The 23727-nt window shown below is 35.4% G+C and overlaps 2 protein-coding genes across 4 annotated transcripts in view; both read right to left on the bottom strand.

Moving 5' to 3' along the window:
* LOC134755424 (transcription activator GAGA-like) overlaps nucleotides 1-23727 on the bottom strand; it is a 470096-nt gene that overhangs the window by 433882 nt on the left and 12487 nt on the right. The window lies entirely within an intron of this gene.
* Nucleotides 1-23727, bottom strand: part of LOC134742282 (kinesin-like protein CG14535) — a 326650-nt gene that overhangs the window by 220174 nt on the left and 82749 nt on the right. For all 3 annotated transcript variants that reach the window (XM_063675350.1, XM_063675336.1, XM_063675342.1), the window contains one exon: nucleotides 2561-2943. In XM_063675350.1, the coding sequence (XP_063531420.1) occupies nucleotides 2561-2943 (383 nt within the window). The remainder of the gene's footprint in view (nucleotides 1-2560; nucleotides 2944-23727) is intronic.

Below are 23727 nucleotides of genomic sequence, written 5' to 3' on the forward strand. Positions count from 1 at the left end.
GCAAAAATATGTACAAATGTGTGTCTAGATATGAACAAAGTTTCATTCAAGGAAATTTACAGTGTACACACTCTACTAAGTGCATTCCTTGAATCATGCATTGCATTGAAAACTAATTTTCGAAATTTTAATCTTTATTATCCACAATATTCAGTTAGAAATGTTATGAAATAAATTACGTATAAAACGATATATGAAAAAAATTGGTACCTATTAATTATTTAACGCCTTGGAACGATCAATTCTTGTATATATACCTATACATATATATATTTACATATATATTTCGGGGATCTCTGAAACGGCTCTAACGATTTCGATGAAATTTGCTATATGGGGGTTTTCGGGGGCGAAAAATCGATCTAGCTAAATCATCTCTAGGAAAACGCGCATTTGTGAGTTTTATTATGTCTACCAGATATTTAGTATTAAATAACGAACACCGGAGTTTGAGGAGTACAAAGTATTTTAGCTAGGTATCTATTTATCTCTTTGCTCTTACTTTTTTTAATCAAGCATATCAACACACGAATACAATTACATACATACTTTTACTACGCTAAAATGAATTGGATATTAATGGGATTATTTTAAGTCAGTCAAGTAAAGAGACACATCATTCACAAAGAGCCTTTCATCTGCATCTCAGATCAAAACTACAGTGGTCACTAAGTATACATTATTAGTAGCCCTCTCTTTATGGTAAAGAGGATTATAATAAACCACTCTATGTATGGAATCTGATCCCATGTCATACGAGATTGCAATTACGACCAGAGGTCGTGTCATTCCGACTGCCATCGAGAATAGCCGAGTCCAAGGCTCAGGCAAATTAGTATAGGTGCTCATTGTGGATGCTCTGCGCGTCCAGTATAACAACGGATTCAGGTTACTGTTGGGGCTACCACGCTTTTATAGCGCATCAGGTATGTTCGCTGAGGCACGCGTGGACAGCTTTATATATATCAATAATACGCAAGAGAACCGCTTCCCTGATGCGCCGCGTGCAGGAGAGTACCAAGAGTCTCCTGAATCTGGTGTCACAGTGCCCGGCTAGTGCAGTCTGGAGGCACTGGAATTCTATTCACATGGAGTCAAGAGGTACTGTATAACGTATTTTAAGTAGTCTGTATGTTGCTAACGTAGAAAATAAGTTTTGTTTGTTACTAACATTTCTATGGACTGTCTGATACATATGTATATGTCTGATACAAATAAATTGAATTGAATTGAATTTTGATTAAACATAGTTGTTAGGGAGGTGACGTTACACTGGATCGCCCGAGAACTCGACTATCCTGCGCTCGCGCAGCTAATCGTAATGCACTGCCAGCTATTGGTGAATAATTGAAGGTCCGGTCTTATCTGATTGAAGGTTGGCCATAAAAGGCTTTCTCAGGGAAATTATTCACTATTAGTGCATGGCAATGTACAATGCGACAGTTATGAAAGGTTATTAGTTGCAATGATTCGACGAATATAAGTTATTGAAATGTTTAACTTGTTTTATTTTATTAGACTAACGATAAAATAGTTGCCGAAGCAGTGACGTTAGTGATACAATTTATCAGATGGGAATACTAAGCCACAGACAAATTCAATACTTTAATTGACGACTCTGTATGACAACCTACACTTTTGTGAAACTGACAAAGTTTGCTGTTCAAAATGTTAAGATTGCTCACTGTCAAAAACTAGAAACTTTACATAGGTAACCAAATTTTTTTAAAAGTTTTGTTATTCGCTCTTAGAATCTAAAAATTGAGTTGAAAATGAGTTGTATTCGGGTTATTCCAAATTTACTTACTAAATTACTTCAGAACCTGGGGTATGGGGTATGGCACACTGCGTCCGATTCGCATGTCGCTCCGACGTGCGAGCGGGATGTCGCTATAATGCGCGCATAGCGTTGTCTCGCTCAAACTTCGGAGCGACGGGCGAATCGAACGCAGTGTACCATGCCCCTTAGAGTCCATATTCGGAATTATCCTACAATTTCAAGTATTCGGAATTACCCGATAAAACTATTTAACAAAAAAATAAAGATTTCTAAAAAAAGTTTGACTATCAATAACAATTCGTTAAGTACCTACAATAATTAACAATAAAATGTACGTCCATTATAATAACAACCCAGTTTAATAAACTGGAAGTCAATTGGGAAATTGAATGCATACAATTAATTTCATCATTTCCACCAGTTAGGTTCTGTCGGTGGCATTTGAATTTATCAATATTCATTGTCTGAAATCATGAATGTTTACCTAAATACTTACCTATATTATTTCATTTGGTATTCCTAAAATTAACCGATTCACGAATTACCATGAACAAACGATTTTGATTGGTATTGCAGTAGGTATTTGCAATTGCAATTGAAACTACTTCGTTTAATTTATTCTGATTGATATGACTGGTTAAAATTAAGAACTAAACAAAAAAAGTTATATTTTATTACATTTGAGCATAATAAAATTATTGTGTTAAACGATGGCGTTTCATTATTTCGGCGTACCTATTGTCATTTGAAGCAATCTGATGGTTAATAAAAACAACTTACCTCAAAACACCCTGTGGCTGTCCAGCAATCCTTTGATCCTTTTTCCGTCTCCGGCACTCACTGTCCACTCTCTTATCACCACTGTCACGTATGGTATGATATCGCGGCTGATAACTCTCGAGTTGCGTGAACAGGCGCGCGCGTGGCGCGGGCGACGGGCCTCGCTGCGTCATAGGGTCCTCGCGTGTGTACTCCGTGGCGGTTGGAGCCACACTGGCCCGAGGCCCGCACTCGATCCTCTCTGCCACCCCTGGCCGACGCTTGTCGACGAAGGCCACTCGAGGAGGCTTTGGCTGCATCAAACTTATTTTCTTTTTTTTCGCGGTAGACGCAACGTAGAAGAAATAACCGTTGCGGTCCATTTTCGGAGCCGTCGCTTTGACCTGTAAGAGAAAAACGGCTTAGTGAGAGCTTAGCTGAAGCTGTAATTGAAAGGTAGGTATTAAGTGCAAAGCTTTCACTAAAATATAAAAGGATTGCTGAGGGCTTACAGCGAAATATGTCACATTTTTATCCCTATCGTAAAACGTAATTTCCTGTGGTCTAGTATTTTTGAGTAATGTTCTAATGTCATATCTTGTTGTAATAATTACGTAACCGTAAAGTTTTCCGTATCGCCTCAGTGAAAACGCTAACAAAAGCGTCAACAAAGTTAAAACTAGTTTTCCGCAAGGCCGCGGTTTCGTTACTACAAGAACTATAATTGTATAAAAGAAAAGTAATAAACAATAAATAATTTTTTCACCTAACGCCTATGTGATGCTAGCGAAACGGCCAATAAGCCACATATTTTGACTAAGGTGTAGTTTGTGAAGTTAGGGTTTGTCGAGTTAGGGCGTATAGAAAGCTTGGCTCTACGTACATGAGATCTTAATAGCTTTTTGACATTGCAAGTCATATGAAAAAGTTTTTAGTGGGATTTCACTTGTTTTTTTAAGTTGGTTATTACAATTCTTATGTAATTTTTTTCTTATTTTAGGGTGTAGGTATTTCTTGCACATCAGAGGAGCCTTTCTTCATAGCCCACTCTCTGTCTTTGCATCTTATATATTATTTTTTGTGGCATGATATTAAGTTTGTATTGGAATATCCATTCAAACTTCCATCCCTTAATTTAAAGGGTGGGTGGTGATTTACTAAAAATCCTGAAATATTTATTTATATTAATCAAAAAACATAACCCGTTTTGAGTGATAACGCGTTTTCCCTAGTTAAAACTAGTTTTCTGTATCGCCCCAGTGAAAACGCGTTTTAACTAAAGTTAAAACTAGTTTTCCGTAAGGCCTTGGTGAGTTTTTACTGGGATTTTTCAGGCAAATCTAGTTTTCGCAGTCTCTTGGTGAGAGAAGGTGACCCAGGGGGACTGGGTCACTCTTAAATGGTCTAAGTGACAAGAAAAAATTGATTCACCCAATTACTATGTCCCACAAACTATATAATTATTTGAAACTAAATCCATAAACATATGCGAGAGTAGCTATAAAATTATTTGAATATAAAATAACTTTATGGACTCTCAACACGATTTCACAACGAACAACTTACTGTCGCATAGTTCGATGGAAAATTCTTTCGATAGCAGCCGCCGACGAGACAATAACCATTTTATCTCTTACATTTTCAAAGGTAACAAAAACTTCGTAGAACAATGTTGCTGAAACGCTGAATAAAATATAGGGACCTGTCCTGCTCGCTCTATTCATCCATGAGCAGATGACTTTTACCCCAATCAGAAAGATTTGTTTTTGGATGTAAATTCAAGAATGAGCCCATATTGCACTCAAAATATGACTAGCCGGCCTAAGATGGTCGCGCTTTTACCGTCTGTCATCGTCTTACCCTGGTTTTTGGGGGCAAAAACGTACGAGTGCTAGTGATGAATTAAATTAAATTAAATATCGACTCAGCTGCTATCGATATCGATACCAAGCAATTTATAAATCATATTAACAGATGTGACTCACCTTTGAATAAATATTATTCATTAAGAGCGTTAGCTCTTCCATTACCAAGTAATTTGCAAACCTCTTTTATTTATTCTTATCGCTACTGTAAATATGCGACATCTGAGATTGACTAGAGTCATTCTGACAAACACTAAATTTACTTTGAATAATATTCCAGTTCATAATATTGTAAAAACGAATATGATATTTAAATATTATATAACGGTGACGTGACCTACTTACATAATTATTTATATACGAGTGATTAACCGTATACTTTAGTCCTTTTTGATTTGGATATATCATGATCATGATATATCACGGAGAGGCAAAAGGCGATCGTTCTCACGTTTGCGAAGACAACAAGTTTAGTATCACAGTTCAAATACAAAGATAGATTTAAGTGTCTGCAATACTACTACGGAACACACAAAACAAACACAATACAATATAGGTAGGTACATCTGCCCAAGAATAATAGGCTTAGAACTTTTAGTAGGTACTTGAAAATAGAGACTTAAGGTTTCAGAAACATATACGTGAGTTAAAGTATAAAATTCATTTAAAATTAGTTTTTTTAATCTGTTCTATAATGACAACTTCATTATCGTTGTAGAAGTAAGCAGGAAGATATTTTTCAGGCGCATTATGCGGTCTACCAACCTGCTGAAATAATTCCAACTAGCACGATGTAAAATTAAAAAATTGACGCAACAATATTAGTTATATAATATTCTTATCCGCAAAAAGTGAATACTTGTAAACTGTTAAAGGTTCTTGTTTATTTGTATGAAGTATTCAAATTCCCTATATATTTTTTAAGCTTCACGTTCCGCTCCTTAACATTTCCCTTACTATCTTAGATTAAAAATGCCATAATTTCATACACTAGTTCCGCGCCCTGTCTTCAGCTCGACGTCGCAGGTGACTGCCGATGTAAGAGTGGCAGCTGAATAGTTATGACCGGACACACGGACGGACGGACCGGCTAGCGTGGACAGAAGGGGGTCACATAGAAATCTATGGTTTGAATGACGTGGCAGCATTCTTTTGCCTTATCAGTGACTTAGAAGAACATTGTCACCAAGTGGCACCTAGGCAGAAACTATTGTTATAGAGTAGTAGATAAGCAATTAAAAGATTCCGACAAATTGAGAATTTTTAGAAGTCGGTTAGAAACTGCAAATTTAAAATATAAAAAAAGTTCTGCTCGGGCACTTTGAGTGTCTGAAAAAATATAGATTATATATAAGAGCGTATATATAACTTTGATCTTGAGATCCGCACATCTGTCACAGATCTCGAAACCACACAATACATGCTCTGGCGGTCACTCGCCTGCACTCGGAAAGCTACAACAGTCCTGAATTTGACGCCAGACAGTCATGTGCCTAAATGCCAGTTGCTCCGCACACCAGCAGCCGCTAGCGAGCAAGGCAGCGGCGCACTCACCGACGATTTTATCGCGCCTTCGCCCGCGGCGTCTTTCTGAATGCTAACTGGGCGCTCAATGCTCGCAAAGGCTCTATCTACAACATCTCGTGAACCCCACTTTGATACCCAGCTCCGCCCCGAGATATTTTTCTCTGCGATTTAGATTGCCGACTGTCCGTGTTTAGCATTTAACAAAGAGGTTCTGAGTTATTTCGAGAGTTCAGGGGTAGTTTTGCAAACAGTTACAGGTAGTGGTTATGTCTGATGTTGGACTTTGCGCTGATCAAGCTGAGTGGGACTGAATTATTAAACAAGTTTCGTGAAAAGGAAGATATTTTAATGAATCTCGATGAGAGATATAATTATGGGACGTGGGATTTGATTACCGTGTCTTTATTGGAGTACCCTATACACTTACGAGTAGTACGTATTATGTACGTGTGTGGAAGTTTATCCTTTTTAGGGTTTCGCAGTCAACTAGGAACCCTTATAATTTCGCCATGTTCGTATTTTTGGCCGTACGCGGCTTTGCTCCGTGATCGTAAAGGGCGTGATGGTTTCGGCTGACTATCAGTCTGCCGGACGATATCGGCCTGTCAGTTGTTCGAAACTGTAAATTTTTTGTTCTAACTGACAGGCCGATATCGTCCGACGGACTGATAGTTAATGGGCCCCTCTAGTCTTCCCTTCTTAGTTAAAAGATGTAAAAAGCGCTGCAAAGGTGGTAGGTAGGCTAGTAGGTACTCCATTTTGCTTGTAATGTACATCATAATTACTAATATTATAGCCCCCGTTTAAGGCAGCCTATTGTGACAGAAGAGTAACTACGGTTCATTTTATTTTATTTGAGGTTATGACACTAGTTCTACATCACACGATGCTACGTATTGTTTCATATAAATTGCTTCATTGCGCGGGTTTATAAAGGGAAGAAAAAATTAATGGGCCCTGGAGGGAAAGTGCTTGAAAACCTTAAGTTAACTCATTTTAAGGAAACATTCTTTTATTTTTAAAAAGAAACAAAACTGCATTCAAAGAGTGTTTTTTCCCATGTCTAAAAATATGCTAGTACTAAATATTCGATTTTATGGATATTTTTTTACGACAGACGAGTATAAGACAGACAGACAGTATGTTTCTTGGAGAAATGTTATCATTAACATTAACTGTATCGACTAGTAAAATAAAATAGCAATTGTATATTTTTTGGAGTTTTTAGTCGGTTCGATTCCCGGGCGAGACAAGCGAATTTAAAAAAATCTGAATGCAATTTTGTTTTTTTGTTTTTTTTTTTTTTATAAAGGATGTTTCCTTTAAGTAAAATGAGCTAACTTAGGGTTTTAAGGGCCCATATTTTTTTTCCACACTGTATAATAATTGTGTGTGTATTTTCTTTTTTCATCTAAATTTAACAACTCTTTAAAATGTATTTTTTTTTTGTCTTTTAACATTTATGTTATTTTCTTTACTTTTATCCAATTGTTCTATAAATAATCGCTAATCTCAAATCCCGTGTCGATTACTGTAGCAACAATTCAGTCGCTGTGAATGTATCTTTTAAAATCCACCTTTTACATTCGGTGAACTTCGTATATTTCTGCTCCGGTAAGACTATAACCTTTAAGCTGTGGAGTATCAGCAAAGCCCATGACAATAGTGTGGTCACTATTACACACACAAAGACACGTAAACAAGATTTAATTGAAACTAGACCAAGGCACAGCAAATACAGTCTAAAATCTGAGCACAACAGTAAATATCAAACTGGGGGGCATTCCATATCGCACCTCCGGCATCGGAAGACATCTATTTCGGCAAAAATGTAAGACAGTTATAAAGAAAAACTTCGGCGCGATTCGGAAAATAAATGAGAGAATCAAAAAATCAAAAAAAGTAAAGATGACGTTCCACGTCAAAATGTACCTTATGACGGCTGGCGCTTACGTCGCATGACGACGCAAGTTATTGCGGCGCTATGCGACGTAAGCGCCATCCAATATTAATTGGAGCGGCATTCATAATAGCGTAAGCGCCAACCGCCATAAGTAGTACCTTTACCCGTGGGACGTCACATATCTTAACTATTTTATATCTAGTGAATCTCTAATTCATTTCCGAATCGCGCCGTTAGTTTACCTTTCATAATACAAGTTTTGTAATGTAAAACATTAAATTAGATACTTAAAAAACATTCATATTTTCAGAAAAAGCCCAAAAAGCTAATGAATAAAATAATGAAAAAAATTATAAATCTAATAAATAGTTACTTTGGTTTGGTCTTTCGCCAAACGTGAACAACGCGTCGTTGAGGTGTTCCGTTCTATTCATCATCAGCAGTCCCACCTCATCAAATATCTCTTTTGAATGTAAATGATTTGTAAAAAATACAAAAATAAATGTATGTATGCCTATCACTACATAGTATAAAACAAAATCGCTTTCCGCTCTGTCCGTCAGTCCATATGGTTGCTTAGATCTTTAAAACTACGCAACGGATACTGATGCGGTTTGTTTTAAATAAATAGAGTGATTCAAGAGAAAGGTTTATATGTATAATTTGGAAAGGTTTTGTGTAAATTTGTTCAACTACCCGTGCGAAACCGGGGCGGGTCGCTAGTAATATTTAAACAGTTCCCTCAATTCCTCATGGATCCCATCATCAGAACTAGATTTAGACAAAAATGGGACCAACCTGTAAGTAAGTGCCTATATACTTACCTACTTACAATAAAAACATATATTTTCAAATCAGTTGAGAAATGGCGGAGTTCTATTTAATAAACATTAACGAAAAAAACATACAACCCAATTGAGAACCTCTTGGTTTGGAATTTTGAAGTCGGTTAAACGAACTCATCGGTCAAGTCGACGAATATGATATCGAATCGAACAGTTCCGAAGCAATAATTCCCACGAGTGACCGCCACACTCGAGAACATAAAAGGAGGTATGTCTTATATCGGGCATGTACGAGATCATAAAATGTCTAATACCAGTTACAAGTTCCAAACCAATTTCAAGTTTATTTGTGAGCTCTGAAAATGTTGTTCGTTCGGTAAATAATGTAGGATGCTGTATGTAGCCACAACTGTGCTCTAATGGGACTTGTAAAAACAAGAAAATTAGTATCTGGTGTGGGATTGTGTTGTAACAGCAAAGGTTGTTAAGCGATAAATTGTTCAAAATGAGCTGAACACGCTTTGTAACGTTAATAGACATCAGATCATGAAGAGAGAATATTTTGCTTCATGTAGAACTAGAAATCTCGCTTGTCGCATGACAAGCGACCCTTATTATTGTCCAACTATAATGGCTAGTACCCATATCAATGGCCTGAAAGTTTTTTCAAGGTAACTTATCATATATGACCTTGATATAACCTAGTAAGTTCCATTTCTCGAAGTCGGCCCATTCGCATGTAAGCAATTTCTCAGAAAGTATAATAGGCTACTTGCTGAGGCTTCAAGACGGAATATCCCAAAACCTTTTATGTTTTTTTATTTATTTATTTAAAATTTTAAGCCCCCTTATTACGTATACCTTATAGACTAACATACATATACATAAACTTACTCGACTCGCGCACGAAGGGTTCCGTACCATTACGGAAAAAAAACAGCAAAAAAATCACGTTTGTTGTATGGGAGCCCCATTTAAATATTTATATTATTCTATTTTTAGTATTTGTTGTTATAGCGGCAACAGAAATACATCATCTGTTAAAATTTCAACTGTCTAGCTATCACGGTTCATGAGATACAGCCTGGTGACAGACGGACAGCGGAGTCTTAGTAATAGGGTCCCGTTTTTACCCTTTGGGTACGGAACCCTAAAAACTAAACACTATTTGGCGAAAGAACGGCGTGACCGTTGAATCATCATCTGCTCTTGTGTCGGATTCGGCCCCGGAACCTCCAAAACACGACACCTTTCGGCCAGAAGGCAGCGCACTCGACGACTCGTCGGTTTTGATGGTTATAGAACTTTAAAACGAACCACTAACTCCAAATTCATAATAAAACAATGTCAAATTATAGCATAACCATTAACACTTAATATAATAATATTCACTATAAACTGCAACTATTACTTAAGGGGTCCACCCATTACCAGTCCGCCGGATGATATCGGCCTGTCAGCTGTTTAGAACTGTCAAATTTTTGTTCTGACAGGCTGATATCGTCCGGCGGACTGGTAATGGGTGGGCCCCTTAACAGACTGTCATCTACAATCACTGTAAAATCACTCGCTAAAATTAGTACAAAATCTGCTGCTAGGTACATGATAAAATCATACCCCACTTGAGTTCCACTGGACAGTCGACTGAAAAATTAAAAAAAAATTTTTTTTTTTGGTCATAATATTACCCGTTACTGCGAGAAAGTACTAAAATATACAGTGCAGTAACCTTGACAGCCTACTATACTGTGTCGTTGCATAAAAATACGTATACGGATAGGAATACAGATTTTTATTATAGTTATTATTTGTATTCCTTGAGATACCCATCAATCACAGACGAGATAATACCGTGTACACACGTGTAAATGCAGAACGACATATGTAGTTGGTATTTCCACTACAAGAACAGCACGTTCAAAGAGCTCTTGTCTCAATATCAGACAATTTACACATTGCATCTCGAGGGTTCCGTGTGTCAATATTTAGAACTTACTAGGAACAAAGAACACAGAATATAGATGACAAGAAGGTTTGTTTTATACACGTATGTAAGATAAAATAAAAATTTGTAGACTTAGTATCGGTTAGCAGACCTGCAGCTGTTTTATGCTAACGCATTAAATGTTGTGTCATGTGTGGCGTCACTGCGAATTTTTGACACCAATTTAAGACAAAAAATAAACACGTATTTACGTGCTTAAAAAATTGTGAATACAGCATTTGCAATAAGTGTGTTTTCGATGTACATTTGATCCAAAAATTATGTACCTACCTACATACTGATTCATATAAAGGGGTAACATGGGCAATCGTAATGGTTCCAGATTTTATTTACACGTATTTTTATTGCCAAAAGTAATAAGTAAATAGTTACAAATCTAACAAATACGATGACCTTTCAAACTTAATAAATAGCCTATAGAGAAAAAGATATATTGAGTAAAAATAAATTTAGTAAGACGACACATTTAAACTTTTTTCACTGTATCAAAAAATAGAACTTTCTTATTCTAAACAATATGTATCATTAAGTGTACAAACAACTCAAAGACAAAGCTTGATGAGCGAGTAGATAACTGGCAAGCAGGTGTATTTGATACAAGGTTGTACCATACTCTACTCTACTACTATATGTAGGAAACTAATTAGGTAACTCATTTTAACTGGTTTATTTAGGAGTCTGACGGTACAGACACGGTGAAATAGATAGAAATAAGGCAATTTTATGCTGATTGTACCAGTAACAATTAAAAAACGATATCTCGGAGACAATAAAATCAACCCGTGTAAAAATCAAACCTTGGAGTTTTCCAGAAATAAAAATGCCATAATAATATTTCTTTTTCACGAATTCGATGTATGTATAGTATTTTTCTTAGGATATTTTAACATCAAAAATGTCAGTAAATAACATACATGTATACTACATACTTGAGAATATAAGTAATTTGTCTAATTCGTATTATTATTTGTATCTCCTTGGATTTAGATTACATATTATTATTATTTTATTTATTTAGGTAAATACACATAATATACAACTTAATTACAAAAGTACCGTTAAACCAGTAAGGTTTGTCTCGTACATCATCCGCAGTAGATTTTGTACAATAATAAAATATCTTATAACAACAACATAAGAATGAATGGGTACATTGGAATTGTATAAGGTATAATTTGTAGTGTTAAGGGATCTCCTCGCAAAGGTGGTCTTTCCTTTTTCGTCAAATCGTTAATAGTATATTTAATCACCAGACTACTTGCGAAAACGCACGATTTAAACGACGAACGTAAACTCCTGAATGTTTGAAGAATGCCTATTTTCAATGTGTCTATAATGCATGTTGTGAAAGTCTGCTTGAGAGCAAAAGACATCGCCGATCAAAACTGTTAAATACCTAGGAAAATAGGTTTTATCTAAAAAGAACAGAGCAATGTCAAAGCAACATACACGAATACCAAACTACTCTACATTTATCATCGGTCTCGTAAAAATGTTTGTAGCAAGTCAGACTCATTTTAATCTTCCGAACTTCGCTTAAATAATGAATTGATTTACATTAACGTCGATCATACCACCCAGCGCTAATTACCGTACACCAGCTAGCCTCCTCGGGGTCACGCGAAAAATGCATTAACAATAACATGTTACGTGCGAAAAAGTGCATTTGCCTTAAGAAAGATTAATCGCGTCGAGAAACACCTGTGTTAATTCATTGTGTTAGGTTAGGATGCGTGGGTAAAGTAATTGTTATAGTGATCAGTTATATATAAAATGTTTCGGAGAAAAATCATACAAGCATACCCAGGCACAATGAACCTATCCTAAACATCATTGTGTCAAGTAGTAACGTTGGCTAACTGTCAAATTAACCTAATTTGACTACTTTCATGATATCGACATTATGTTATAACTAAGTTTGCTATCTCACAAACTGTCAAAAAGTCAAATATATTTTTTGTTATTATACATTTCAACATTTCGTAATGAATAATGTAGTTACACCAAGGTACGTACTTATAAAATAATACAAAGATTTTACTTTACTACAAAGAAAAATTACTGTTAACATAAAACCGAAGACCTTCAAAATGAAGAAGTTCTTGCTCAGACGTCTCGTAACTGCAAAGGACTCCTATCTCTTTCAATATCTTTGTATTCCCTACAAAAACTCTGTCGGGATTAGAGAACTGCCTGTTATTACGAAATTACTACCTTTGATGTTTATTAAAAAATTTCGACTTACCGCATTTTTGTTGAGTTCAAAGAGAAATATAATTTGTACAACCAGATTTATTTACTTTACCTGTGTAATGTCTGCACCGTTGCGCAAAATGGAATGAAATAAGCGAATATTTCATAAAGGATTACATTTGCTGAGTTAACCAAAAAAACTATCTTAAGTGATACTGAATACTGATAGGTTTTATTGGAACCTAAAAATATATAACACTAAAAAAAATCAACTTCTTATTAATGATCTAAAAAAGCAAGCTTAACCAAAATTAATAACTATTGAATTGATTTAATTTCCAAATCGATACGGTAATGAGACCATGCATTACATTTTAAAATGTATTGTGAAGACAATCAGCTTACAAATACACACATAGGAGAGCGTCGAAATTGATTGATATGAAATTTGGGCATCGAATTGCAAAATTTTATTATACCTGATGGGAAGTTATCGATGAGGTTCAGTGGCTTTTTCATTTTTGTATACCTGTGGAAATGAATCATACTAATTACACATTATAAACGTAAAAGCTTCTATGTTTCGATATTTGGTTGATTGGGTGTATGATCCTATTTACTTCATGCAAGCTGTTTGCAGAACGTTACTGGTGAACGAAAAGCTGGCGGCTTTCTCGCACAACGTATCAGCATTGCGATACAACGAGGAAATGCCGCCAGCATCCTTGGTATACAACGACTATAGAGCCTGTTTTAGATTTAAGCTAGTTATTAATTTAGTTTAAAGTAAGTTCTAAGGAAAAAGTCATGGCTATACGTCTATTACTTTAATTTTAATTACTGATTATGCAAATTTGATTGTCTTTTTGGTTTCCTCGTATTCGATATGAAAATTAGATTTATTAACTCGGGTGACTTCATCAAGCATCATTTTATCCCTTTATTAGCAATATTCTATCGATAAGTACTAATAGCTCCAGTTTAACCTATTATGACGGAAGGGTAACTACGGAACCCTATACTGAGCATGGCCCGACATGCTATTGGCCGGTTTTTTTTTAAATATCAATTGTAATTAATACAATCCAATGAACGGTTGTGTCACCAGTATACATGTAGTTTAATTTTATTTCTGATTCTTTTTACAAAATAATACTATACAATTGAATTTTTGGAAATTATAACTTGATTTAAATAAGTACATGTATTTGCTATCGTAATAAAATGTCTTTAGTTTTCACCAAAGATAGATATAACTCCGTAATAGATGGATACAGTCTAAGGAAAAAACGTGCCTCGAAAATCAAGAAAATTTGATTCTCGTTCAGAGGGCGCTACTAGCTTTGGCCTACTGTCGTATAGATGGCGTTGACGGTTTCGTTTGTTATTTAATAATTTTAACGCATATCAGTGAAAGAACATGGGTCAAAATCATAAAAATAATTAATGCAAATAAAAAAAATCATTTATCCATATTTAAATACATTTTATCGTATATTTATAAATCTTCATTTTTAGTTTTAAAGTGTGTCGACAGATGGCAGTGAATTTACTGCATTACTGGGGTCACAAAATTTACTATGAGAGTACCGCTCTAGTATAGGTTACTCTATGGTTTTCACTAATTAAAACTAGTTTTCACGATATTCTTGCAGAGTCAAAAGATAGGTATGACGACGAGCGAAGTGAGGAAGAGTGTCTCAGATTAAACGTGACTAACAGCGCCAGAACCGACTTTTTTGTATTTTATAATGTTAACTTTTTATAGTCAAAAGTCAATAATAGTAGTGTTCACCAAGACGTCTCAAACGTTTTAACTGAGGATAACACGTTTTTACGGTAAAACATTCATTGCTGGTGCCGAATATTAGATTTTGGAGACAGTAAACATGGTTTCCTAACGCCTTTTTTGATCAGAAAATTGTTTATTCTACCCTCATGTAAATATACGAAATTCCACACAGCGTATAATAGGTAAGTAGCATATAATAAAGACTAAGCGCTACCTAATCAAAGTTTCACCGCAGGTACATTAAGTGACGTAGATGTCGCTAATTACACAGAGTGTCTATCACTCGGAGAGCTCACTAAGTGGATGGATGGTTAATAATTCAACGCAACGGTTAATGGAGTGCAATGTCGACTTTGTGACATCTTACATTTTTGAGAATCTAAAGATTTTATTGACCTCTATTCCCTAAATAGATACATGATCACAAGTTATTGTATACTTAAATGCAAATTTAACTTCATTCTTTGTTTTATACGTTTTAATGATAAAATATGCAAGTCATAAATCTTGAAACAGGATGGACGAACTTTATTAAATAATCAGCTTTAGTAAACGTACCCACTAAGGTTGTAATAGAGGCAACCATTTTTCTTAATCTGCTACGGATTCTGTACTTACTCGAAAAATTACTTACTCGCAATCCCAAGCAATAATGCTTCAAGAATCATCTAATGCCTTTCAAGAGCAATTTTTGAGCGTCCCCCAAGTTATTTGTTGGCAAACACAAAAGAAGTAAAGTATTAATCTTCCATAGGCCGACAACCTGGATTGAACGCCCCCTGGAGTTTGCATCCAGATTTTTATTCACTGCTTACCCTGTTGTTTCCACCCTCGTGCCATACGACACACGGCAACCATGAATATCATTAATGCTTATATAACTGTTCCCATTTATACATCTAAGCGGGTTTAATTATGAATTGATCTTTCCATTTGTTTTAAAGAGTAAGGTAAATTATTGCAGTGTTTGGGAAAAGTGACTGTCTCAATAGTTGCAACCTTCCGTCTTAATTCCAAGCAATACTTAGAGGCGACATCGCATAAAAGGACTAAGTACGCTAGATACTGTTCAATGTTGTGCTAATACTAATCTAGATACTTAATTATAAGAGATTGTATGGGAAATAAAGTTGCACTCCATCTCTTTTTTTGTTACCCCAGAACAGTATGTCACGACCCATAAGAAATCACCCTCCGTTGTCCCGTACTGCATTTTATAAGTGATTTCTTTTATTACCGAGCACGGACATGAAAAAACCGAATATGAAGAATCCATATCTAGTGGAAAGTGCTGTTTTACGATCTGGTTTTACGGCGTAATGAAAGCGATGATTGAATTAATGCTCCCGCTGGTCAGCCACTGGAATAAACTGGCCAGACGTGACAGAGTTACTGAAAAGGTATCTCCAATTCTTAGAAGATTTTACAGTTTTACGACAACCTTACTTGGATTGCGATGATAAGTGCCAATATTTGATTCCAAATAAATTAATTGCATTGGAAACTATGAAGACTTTATGGGACGTCCCAGCATCCTTGCTGAGTTATTGGTATATCTCGCCAAAAAATGAAATCCACAGTATATACACAACATTTTTCATGGAAGTGATCTCGTATTGTCGTTAAAATGTAAGAAGTGGTAGTGATTCGCTCATTAGTAGTAGTAGTAAATCACTTTATTGTACAAAACAAAAATTGTTAACATGAAATTCATATAAATTTAGGTACAAAGGCGAGCTTATCCCTATAAGGGATTTCTTCCAGCTAACCTTAGAGTAAATCATATCATCATTCATTTCGTAATCATGTTATCATTTATTTCGTAAAATAAAACAACCGCATGAAATCTACACAGTATACAACATTTTTCATGGAAGTGAACTTGTATTGTCGGTAAAAGGTAAGAAGTACTGATTCGCTTTTATCATTTATCTCGTAAAATAAAACAACCGCCACTTTCGGACAAATTGTGAAAGGGACCTAAAAATTGTATGAGTTTATTTGATAAAAAGCATTTAGCAATATGAACAATCATGTCTTCAATGAATCAATAATACTTGTTCAGCATTGTCACATCTGTTTGTCGAGCATTTATATTCTATTTATTGAGGGCCATCGAGTGCAGTTTTATGATGGCTATGACAATCCCTCCGTGGGGGCTGTCTGTATACTGAGCGAGCATTTTAAGGGTTTTGGTGGAATGCGCCATAAGGTTTGGGTATGCTTTTGTTGATTAATTTTCTCACTTTTATTGTGTTTTAAAACTTGCATCGATATTTCATTCAGCTAGAAGTAATTAATTTTGATAGCAGACTCTGTGAAAATTAATTTAATATAATATAATATCCTAATCTTTCTTTTAATGGCCTAGCTTTTGTTTTAAATTTATATTCAACCATAATTGCTAGATTACAGAAATAGGATTATTTATACAAGGAATCTTGCTGAAAGAAATCACGTTAAACAAGACAAAACAAGCTCATCAATAGCCTTCTCTGTCTCGGATAGATGCTATAGATTTCGCGCCATAGATAGCTCTGAATAGCAATTGATCGAACATTAGCTCCCAAGTCCTTTGATTCGCGATAACGCATGCACGGCATTGTAGCGTCATTGCTAAGGCTTTGTTTACACGCTGTACTCTACACTTATTAATCAAAATAGATTTCCATACATAAATTAATTTATTTACGTCGCGACGCTTCGAAGTTGACCTTACACCCATGCATTGTCCGAGGCTCTAGCTGAAGCTTACAATACAGGAATTTCTGCAAGCGGAAATTGATCTAGGTATTATTCAGTCCTCGAAAAACTGGTTTTTTCGGTGATTTCACTTACAGAGGAAAACTCTCGTACTCAAACAAGCAATATTTTTATACGACCCGTCCCGGCTTGGCCGGAAATACGGATAAGTATTCCTTGGATAAATTTATTAATTTACGGTAAATATACATGGATGTCGAAGCGGTAGCTTATGATGTCCTCTATTATTGGCATTCGGTTGATCTGTACTGATTAAGACACCTTCTATCTATTAAAAACTTTATTACTGTCAAAAAAAGTTTGGGACACTTTTATTACTGACCGTACTTCTTCTCCTTCGCATGTCTATCAAGAACTTCTCGAGACGTTTCTAATGAACCCAAACTCGATGTGTTTGTGTTTTTTCCATTGAAGAGTTCCGTTTGTTACTTCCGACTGCATCATCATATCAACTCCATGTTAGCATAATTATTGCATGGTCATCGGAATTACGGACAGATTCCAAATTTCAACTGAAATGAAAACAGACACCGGCAAGTGGTTCAAATTTAAGTTACATTTGAAGCACACATATAAGTATAAGTAAACATAGTTTGGATATATGGGGCCAAGCTAAATAAAAGTGTGTAAAAAGGACTTGAACTAGGTATGTGGACGTTGGACTTTCTCGCTCGTTGTGTAATGTTAATATAAGAAGATATATATTACTAACTCACTATTAAGCGTCCTTGCTGCAGCTGCTCTGCTGTTATAGGATTATTAAATAAATCTTTTACCTTTATTTGATCATTGGCTAATTATAAGTTAGTGACTGTCCTGTTTGATTGCGAGACATAGACCCGCCTAATCTCTTTACTCACTGAATTTAAATAATGTAAGATTAAATATATATTTTTATATTGTGGACACGTCTTTACGTTCTTAGCTTCTCCGTCCTTTTGAACAAGGATACTATAATTAAGTGAGATTATTTACTAGGTACTTATTTGCTGAAATTATTTATTGCGCAGAGATTTATACCCAAACATAATATACTAATTACTTATGTATCTAGAAGATATTTGGTCATCATGATACATTATAAAACAGTGTTTATGACCAAATAGGTACGGCAAAACCTCATCAAAATGTTTTGAAAACTCATTTATTTAATCTATTTATTCAATGACACAATCAAATTTATCGTGTTACTCTCTCTTGTGGAATGGCACGTTGCACTCATTGCCAGTTATTCTCCATATATTGTTAGGCTATAATTTTTTTAATAACATTAAGATATGTGTGATGTCTAAGACAAACTAGTTTAATTTTAATGAACCCACCACGAATAAGCATAATAAACAAGCAAAAAACCCCCACTCACTCTCCTCTCATTCTCATCTACTCAAAGGTTAACTGAAAGAGATCCCTTAATGGGATAAGTTCGCCTTTGTACATCTTATTATTTGTACCATGTAATTTTTAGGGTTCCGTACCTCAAAAGGAAAAAACGGAATTAGGGTTCCGTACCTCAAAAGGAAAAAACGGAACCCTTATAGGATCACTCGTGCGTCTGTCTGTCTGTCTGTCCGTCTGTTACAGCCACTTTTCTCCGAAACTACTGGACCGATTAAGTTGAAATTTGGTTTACATATGTATGTTTGTGACCCAAAAACGAGCATGTAACGTAAACAAATTAATTTTAAACATGGGGGCCACTTTTGGGGGGTAAATGTGAAAATTAAAAAATAAAGTTTTTTAAACTATATCGTGTTACATATCAAATGAAAGAGCTCATTGTGAGAATCTGAAATATATTTTTTTATAATTTTAGGATAAACAATTTAGAAGTTATTAAAAAAAATAGACAAAAAATGACCATGGGTCTAAAATTTTGAAAGAAAAATACACAAAATAGATCTTTACCTATAGATTACAGGAAAACCTATTAGAAATGTGCAGTCAAGCGTGAATCGGGCTTAATTACTTAGTTTTTGATCCGACCCCTACGGGTTTTTTAAAGATATTTCACTCACGTTTCACATAAAAAATACATAGTTTAAATTGTGTAATGTACGGAACCCTTGGAACACGAGTCCGACTCGCACTTGGCCGGTTTTTTTTATATGTATTTTTTGTACAATAAAGAGTTTACTACTACTACAACTACTAAAACCTAGCCAACTTTCAATAATGTAACATGTGTTATTAAACTTATTAAGGTAATAAATATCAGCACCAACCTTGTGGTCACTGAAACACTTCAAGTATATCGTCGACTGGAGTTTCATAAAGAGAGGCTTTCCGTCTGAGAAGTGGTCGCCGTAAGCCGGATTAACTACGTAATGACTAATATTAATATAATTTATATATTAATCAATATTAATGTGTATTCGGCGTTTACCCGAACACATCTAGGTCTACCCAACACTGGCTGGGTAATCTTAGGCCAACGTGGGACTCGAACCCACCTCCTAAAAAAGGAAAAATATATTTACATTTAGGTTAAGTAAACTTAAGTTTACCTCATAATGTTAGAAGGTTAGGTTAGGTTTACCCTGGTATAACTAGTATTACCCGATCCTTTTGGGTAAAGCCCGAAAATTTGACATCATACAACTGCCATATCATACATACATACAATCGCGATATCATACAAGTTCCGCTGCATACAACTGCCAACTAATCTTGCGCTCGTCAATCAATTACGGAACAGTTTTTCCTCCCCTCGCCTCCAGCTAACTAGCGACAAAGAGTAACGCGTAGATACTCAAGAATTTGTTAAGTTTGGCTATATGGCTACAAGTTAGCCTTACCACGAACTGGTCCTCAACATGAATGACATATTCGCTACCGTGTGTGTGAAAGCGCCACTTGCACCATCCCACTAAACCGGGGTTAACAGGTTAAACCGTTAACCCAGTGTCAAATTGTACTGGTCATCATGGTAACTACAGGTTTAACCGGTTAACCCCGGGTTAGTGGGGTGGTGCAAGTGACCCTAAGTGTCCGGTCAGTGTCACGCTCGTGGTAGCCGTAAAGATTCAGAATCACAAGACATGGCTTAAAGTGAAAAGTTCAAAATCAAGAGATTACTTAGAGCAAAACTCGCACATTAATCGAGCTGAATGAAGTTGTGTTAGTTGCCTTTATGCATTAATTAAATAGAATCACAAAACTTTTCCCATGAAAATGAAAACTTCGCTCTTATCGGTAAACTCATGTCATTTAAATAACCATCGCATTGTTTGGAAAGAAATACAAGGAAGTTCCTGTGAACGATGTTTTGTTCCCTAAGTACAAAATCTAAATTGTCATTAAATTATTTTTAGCTACCGTAACTGTGGGCCACATTAGCCCTGGAGTTAACAATGTCCCAAATAAATAAAATATTTTTTAACATACTGTACGTAGTGTTCTTACTGTCTTACACGTACCGCCTCTGGGTCAATTGAAAAAAAAAACGTACTAAATATATCCTTAAGTTATTATCAAGAATATGCCCTAATATATCAAATATTTAAAAATTACAGACAAATTTGCAAAAAGTCTGATTATTTTAGTAAGTAGCCCAAAGTTACGGTATAGTGTCTCTCACAGCAAGTACGTACAACATCCGCTAGTACAACAGCGCAGCTTCGATTTCATGGCGCTTAAACAAGAGAATAAATATTATGTATTAAATTAAATATATCGTGTCTACAATAACAAATACGATTAGTCTTTGCGATAAGTTATAAGAAGTTCACAAGAAGTTTGCGCTGCGGGCTTTGCCCCTGGTATATTTGCTTTTTCCTAATTCTCTGCCAATGGGAAAAATATTGAGGTTTACTTCTGCGAGACAGAAAACAAAGAACTTAGAAACAATACGTCACGCGCTTCTTCATAAAAAATAACATCATCATGCAATTTCTAATTACCATGGATTATATGATTGCGAACAAGAAAATAAATAATATGTTGTTCATACATGATGGTTCCGGACACCATATCTAGTTTAGTTTTATTTGTTTTTTTTTGAGACATGTTATTCTATATATCGTAAAATGGAACACATTGATTAGCGACAGTAGGTAGGGTAGTTTTTCGAATATTTTTGACGTTTATGAAAAGCCAGTTGAAGGTAGATCGATAAACCCAAAATGTGTTAAAACTGTCGATCTGTGTGCTCAAAATCTTCGCCGTAGCCACTACAGCATCAGCTCGCCTTTGGAGAGTGTCGTACCGACCAGCTGTTCGACATGCAGACACGGGGTGAGTTGGCTTTTGATTGATTCGCTTTCACTGGCAGTAGATCGTTAAATTTCTCTCGAAATACAATTGTCCTACTCGAGGGTGATTGTACAATACATATAAATTAACAATATGAATAAAATAAGGCATGTTAAGTTCAAAACGTTAACGTATCGCTACTTGCTAAATAAGTATGTACCGAGTACTGCTTCATACTCATACTTGACACATTTCGTATCCTTCAACTAATGTCGCGTGTGTTTGACTGTGGAACAAAAAGTAACGGTTTGAAAATTAATTCCTACCATTTGTCACGTAATAAGGGATTAATTTACACCCTATTTAACGTAACAACTGAGCCAAGTCGCCTCTGAAGAATCTCAGACCCTAAGCCGTCATCTCACAAATCAACGTCAGACACATGCTAACTTATAATTGGTAGGCAGCAATCAACAAGACAAACTCTGATGAATTAAACTGTTGCAAATTAAACATAGGGAATTAAAGCTAGGGGACGGGATAAAGACGGTAAATATATTAGTTGAGTGATTAATTTCACGACATTTTTATAGTGAACTTTCACTTATTTCATACAAAATGTTGGAGATAATTTATTTTTATAGTCCTGAATCAATATTATCTCCATATTGATTCAGGACTATAAAAAAACACACTTATTTTCCTAAATATTACAAAATTTTTATTAAGTTTTAACACCTATATCACAGATAATATAATAGCCTACATAAGTATATGTTTAAACAGGGTTGGGGTGACCCGTGATGTGTGATGATGTGAATGTTTTACTTTCAGATTTTAATTTCTTGTTTTATTTGAACTCATATTCCGTAAGTCTTATTTAAATTCAATTTTATATTTGAACTAGGTACTAGGGTTAGTGTTATATGGAAATGTAGTTTTCTGGAATAAATTGATATCATTTCATTTTCACTAGTAAGTTTCTAACATGAGTTGTATTTTAGTACCTACCTACTCTTCCATTATCTCGATCAATTATATATCAAACTAATTTACCACACATACCACATACGCGAACAAAAGAAACTTCTATTTGTGGACAAACAATCCATTAAATAAGAACTTCTCAGTCCCACGCTTTAATTCGGTATAAAAATTTCGTTGACAATTTTATCAGTTCTGTTTTGTCAGCTTGCTTTTTCTCCTAATTAACTGTCGGCACTCAATTGGGGACAGTTTTAACGTGAGAACAATACAAACTGTGAGGGAATTTATGCTCAGCCAAAAAAATACTTTTAATTTAAATAGTATGTGGAACTCTTAGCTTATAAAAAAGGACAGCGGACATTGTTATAAAAAAACCAGCCAAGTGCGAGTCGGACTCGCGCACGAAGGGTTCCGTACCATTATCTATAAAAACGGCAAAAAATCACGTTTGTTAGATGCCCCCCTTAGCTATTTATTTTATTCTGCTTTTTTAGTATTTGTTGTTATAGCGCAACAGAAATACATCATCTGTGAAAATTTCAACTGTCTGACTATCACGGTTCGTGAGATACAGCCTGGTGACAGACAGACGGACGGACGGACAGCGGAGTCTTAGTAATAGGGTCCCGTTTTACCCGTAGGGTACGGAACCCTAATAATGATAATCAAAGTAATTTGATTATCTACAAGAACATATTATGGATAGTTCACGTATTTATAAAAGCAAATTATTTGTGTAACTTAACAAGAGTAATTTCATTAAACGATTATGACTAATTAAAATGACTGTGAGATCTGTGAGACAGATGAGGTGCTTCACAAGGTAAATTCAATACCATAAAGCAAAATTCAAAGACTCAATCAATTCAAATAACTTGACTACCCTAAGACTCGCAAACCTCGGCTCACCATCAATATACTGATCAAACTAAACCAATCAATCAGAAACTTTCACCCTAGGCCGTCGACACATAATTTTTCAATTTGCCCAGTTAAAACGCGTTTAGGAGATTGATTAATAAATCTACCACCCATAGGTTAGGGGAGTTATCGAGTTAACGTTCCGCCCCTCGTTCTAAGAAGTGGGTGATCTCAGACGGACGATGTGCATACGCTGATAGTTTCGTGTTTTAAGTAATATGTATTTGCCTAAGGCTGTCTAAGGTCAGATGACATT

Source organism: Cydia strobilella, chromosome 1, assembly GCF_947568885.1.
Source record: "Cydia strobilella chromosome 1, ilCydStro3.1, whole genome shotgun sequence".
Lineage (NCBI taxonomy): Eukaryota > Metazoa > Arthropoda > Insecta > Lepidoptera > Tortricidae > Cydia > Cydia strobilella.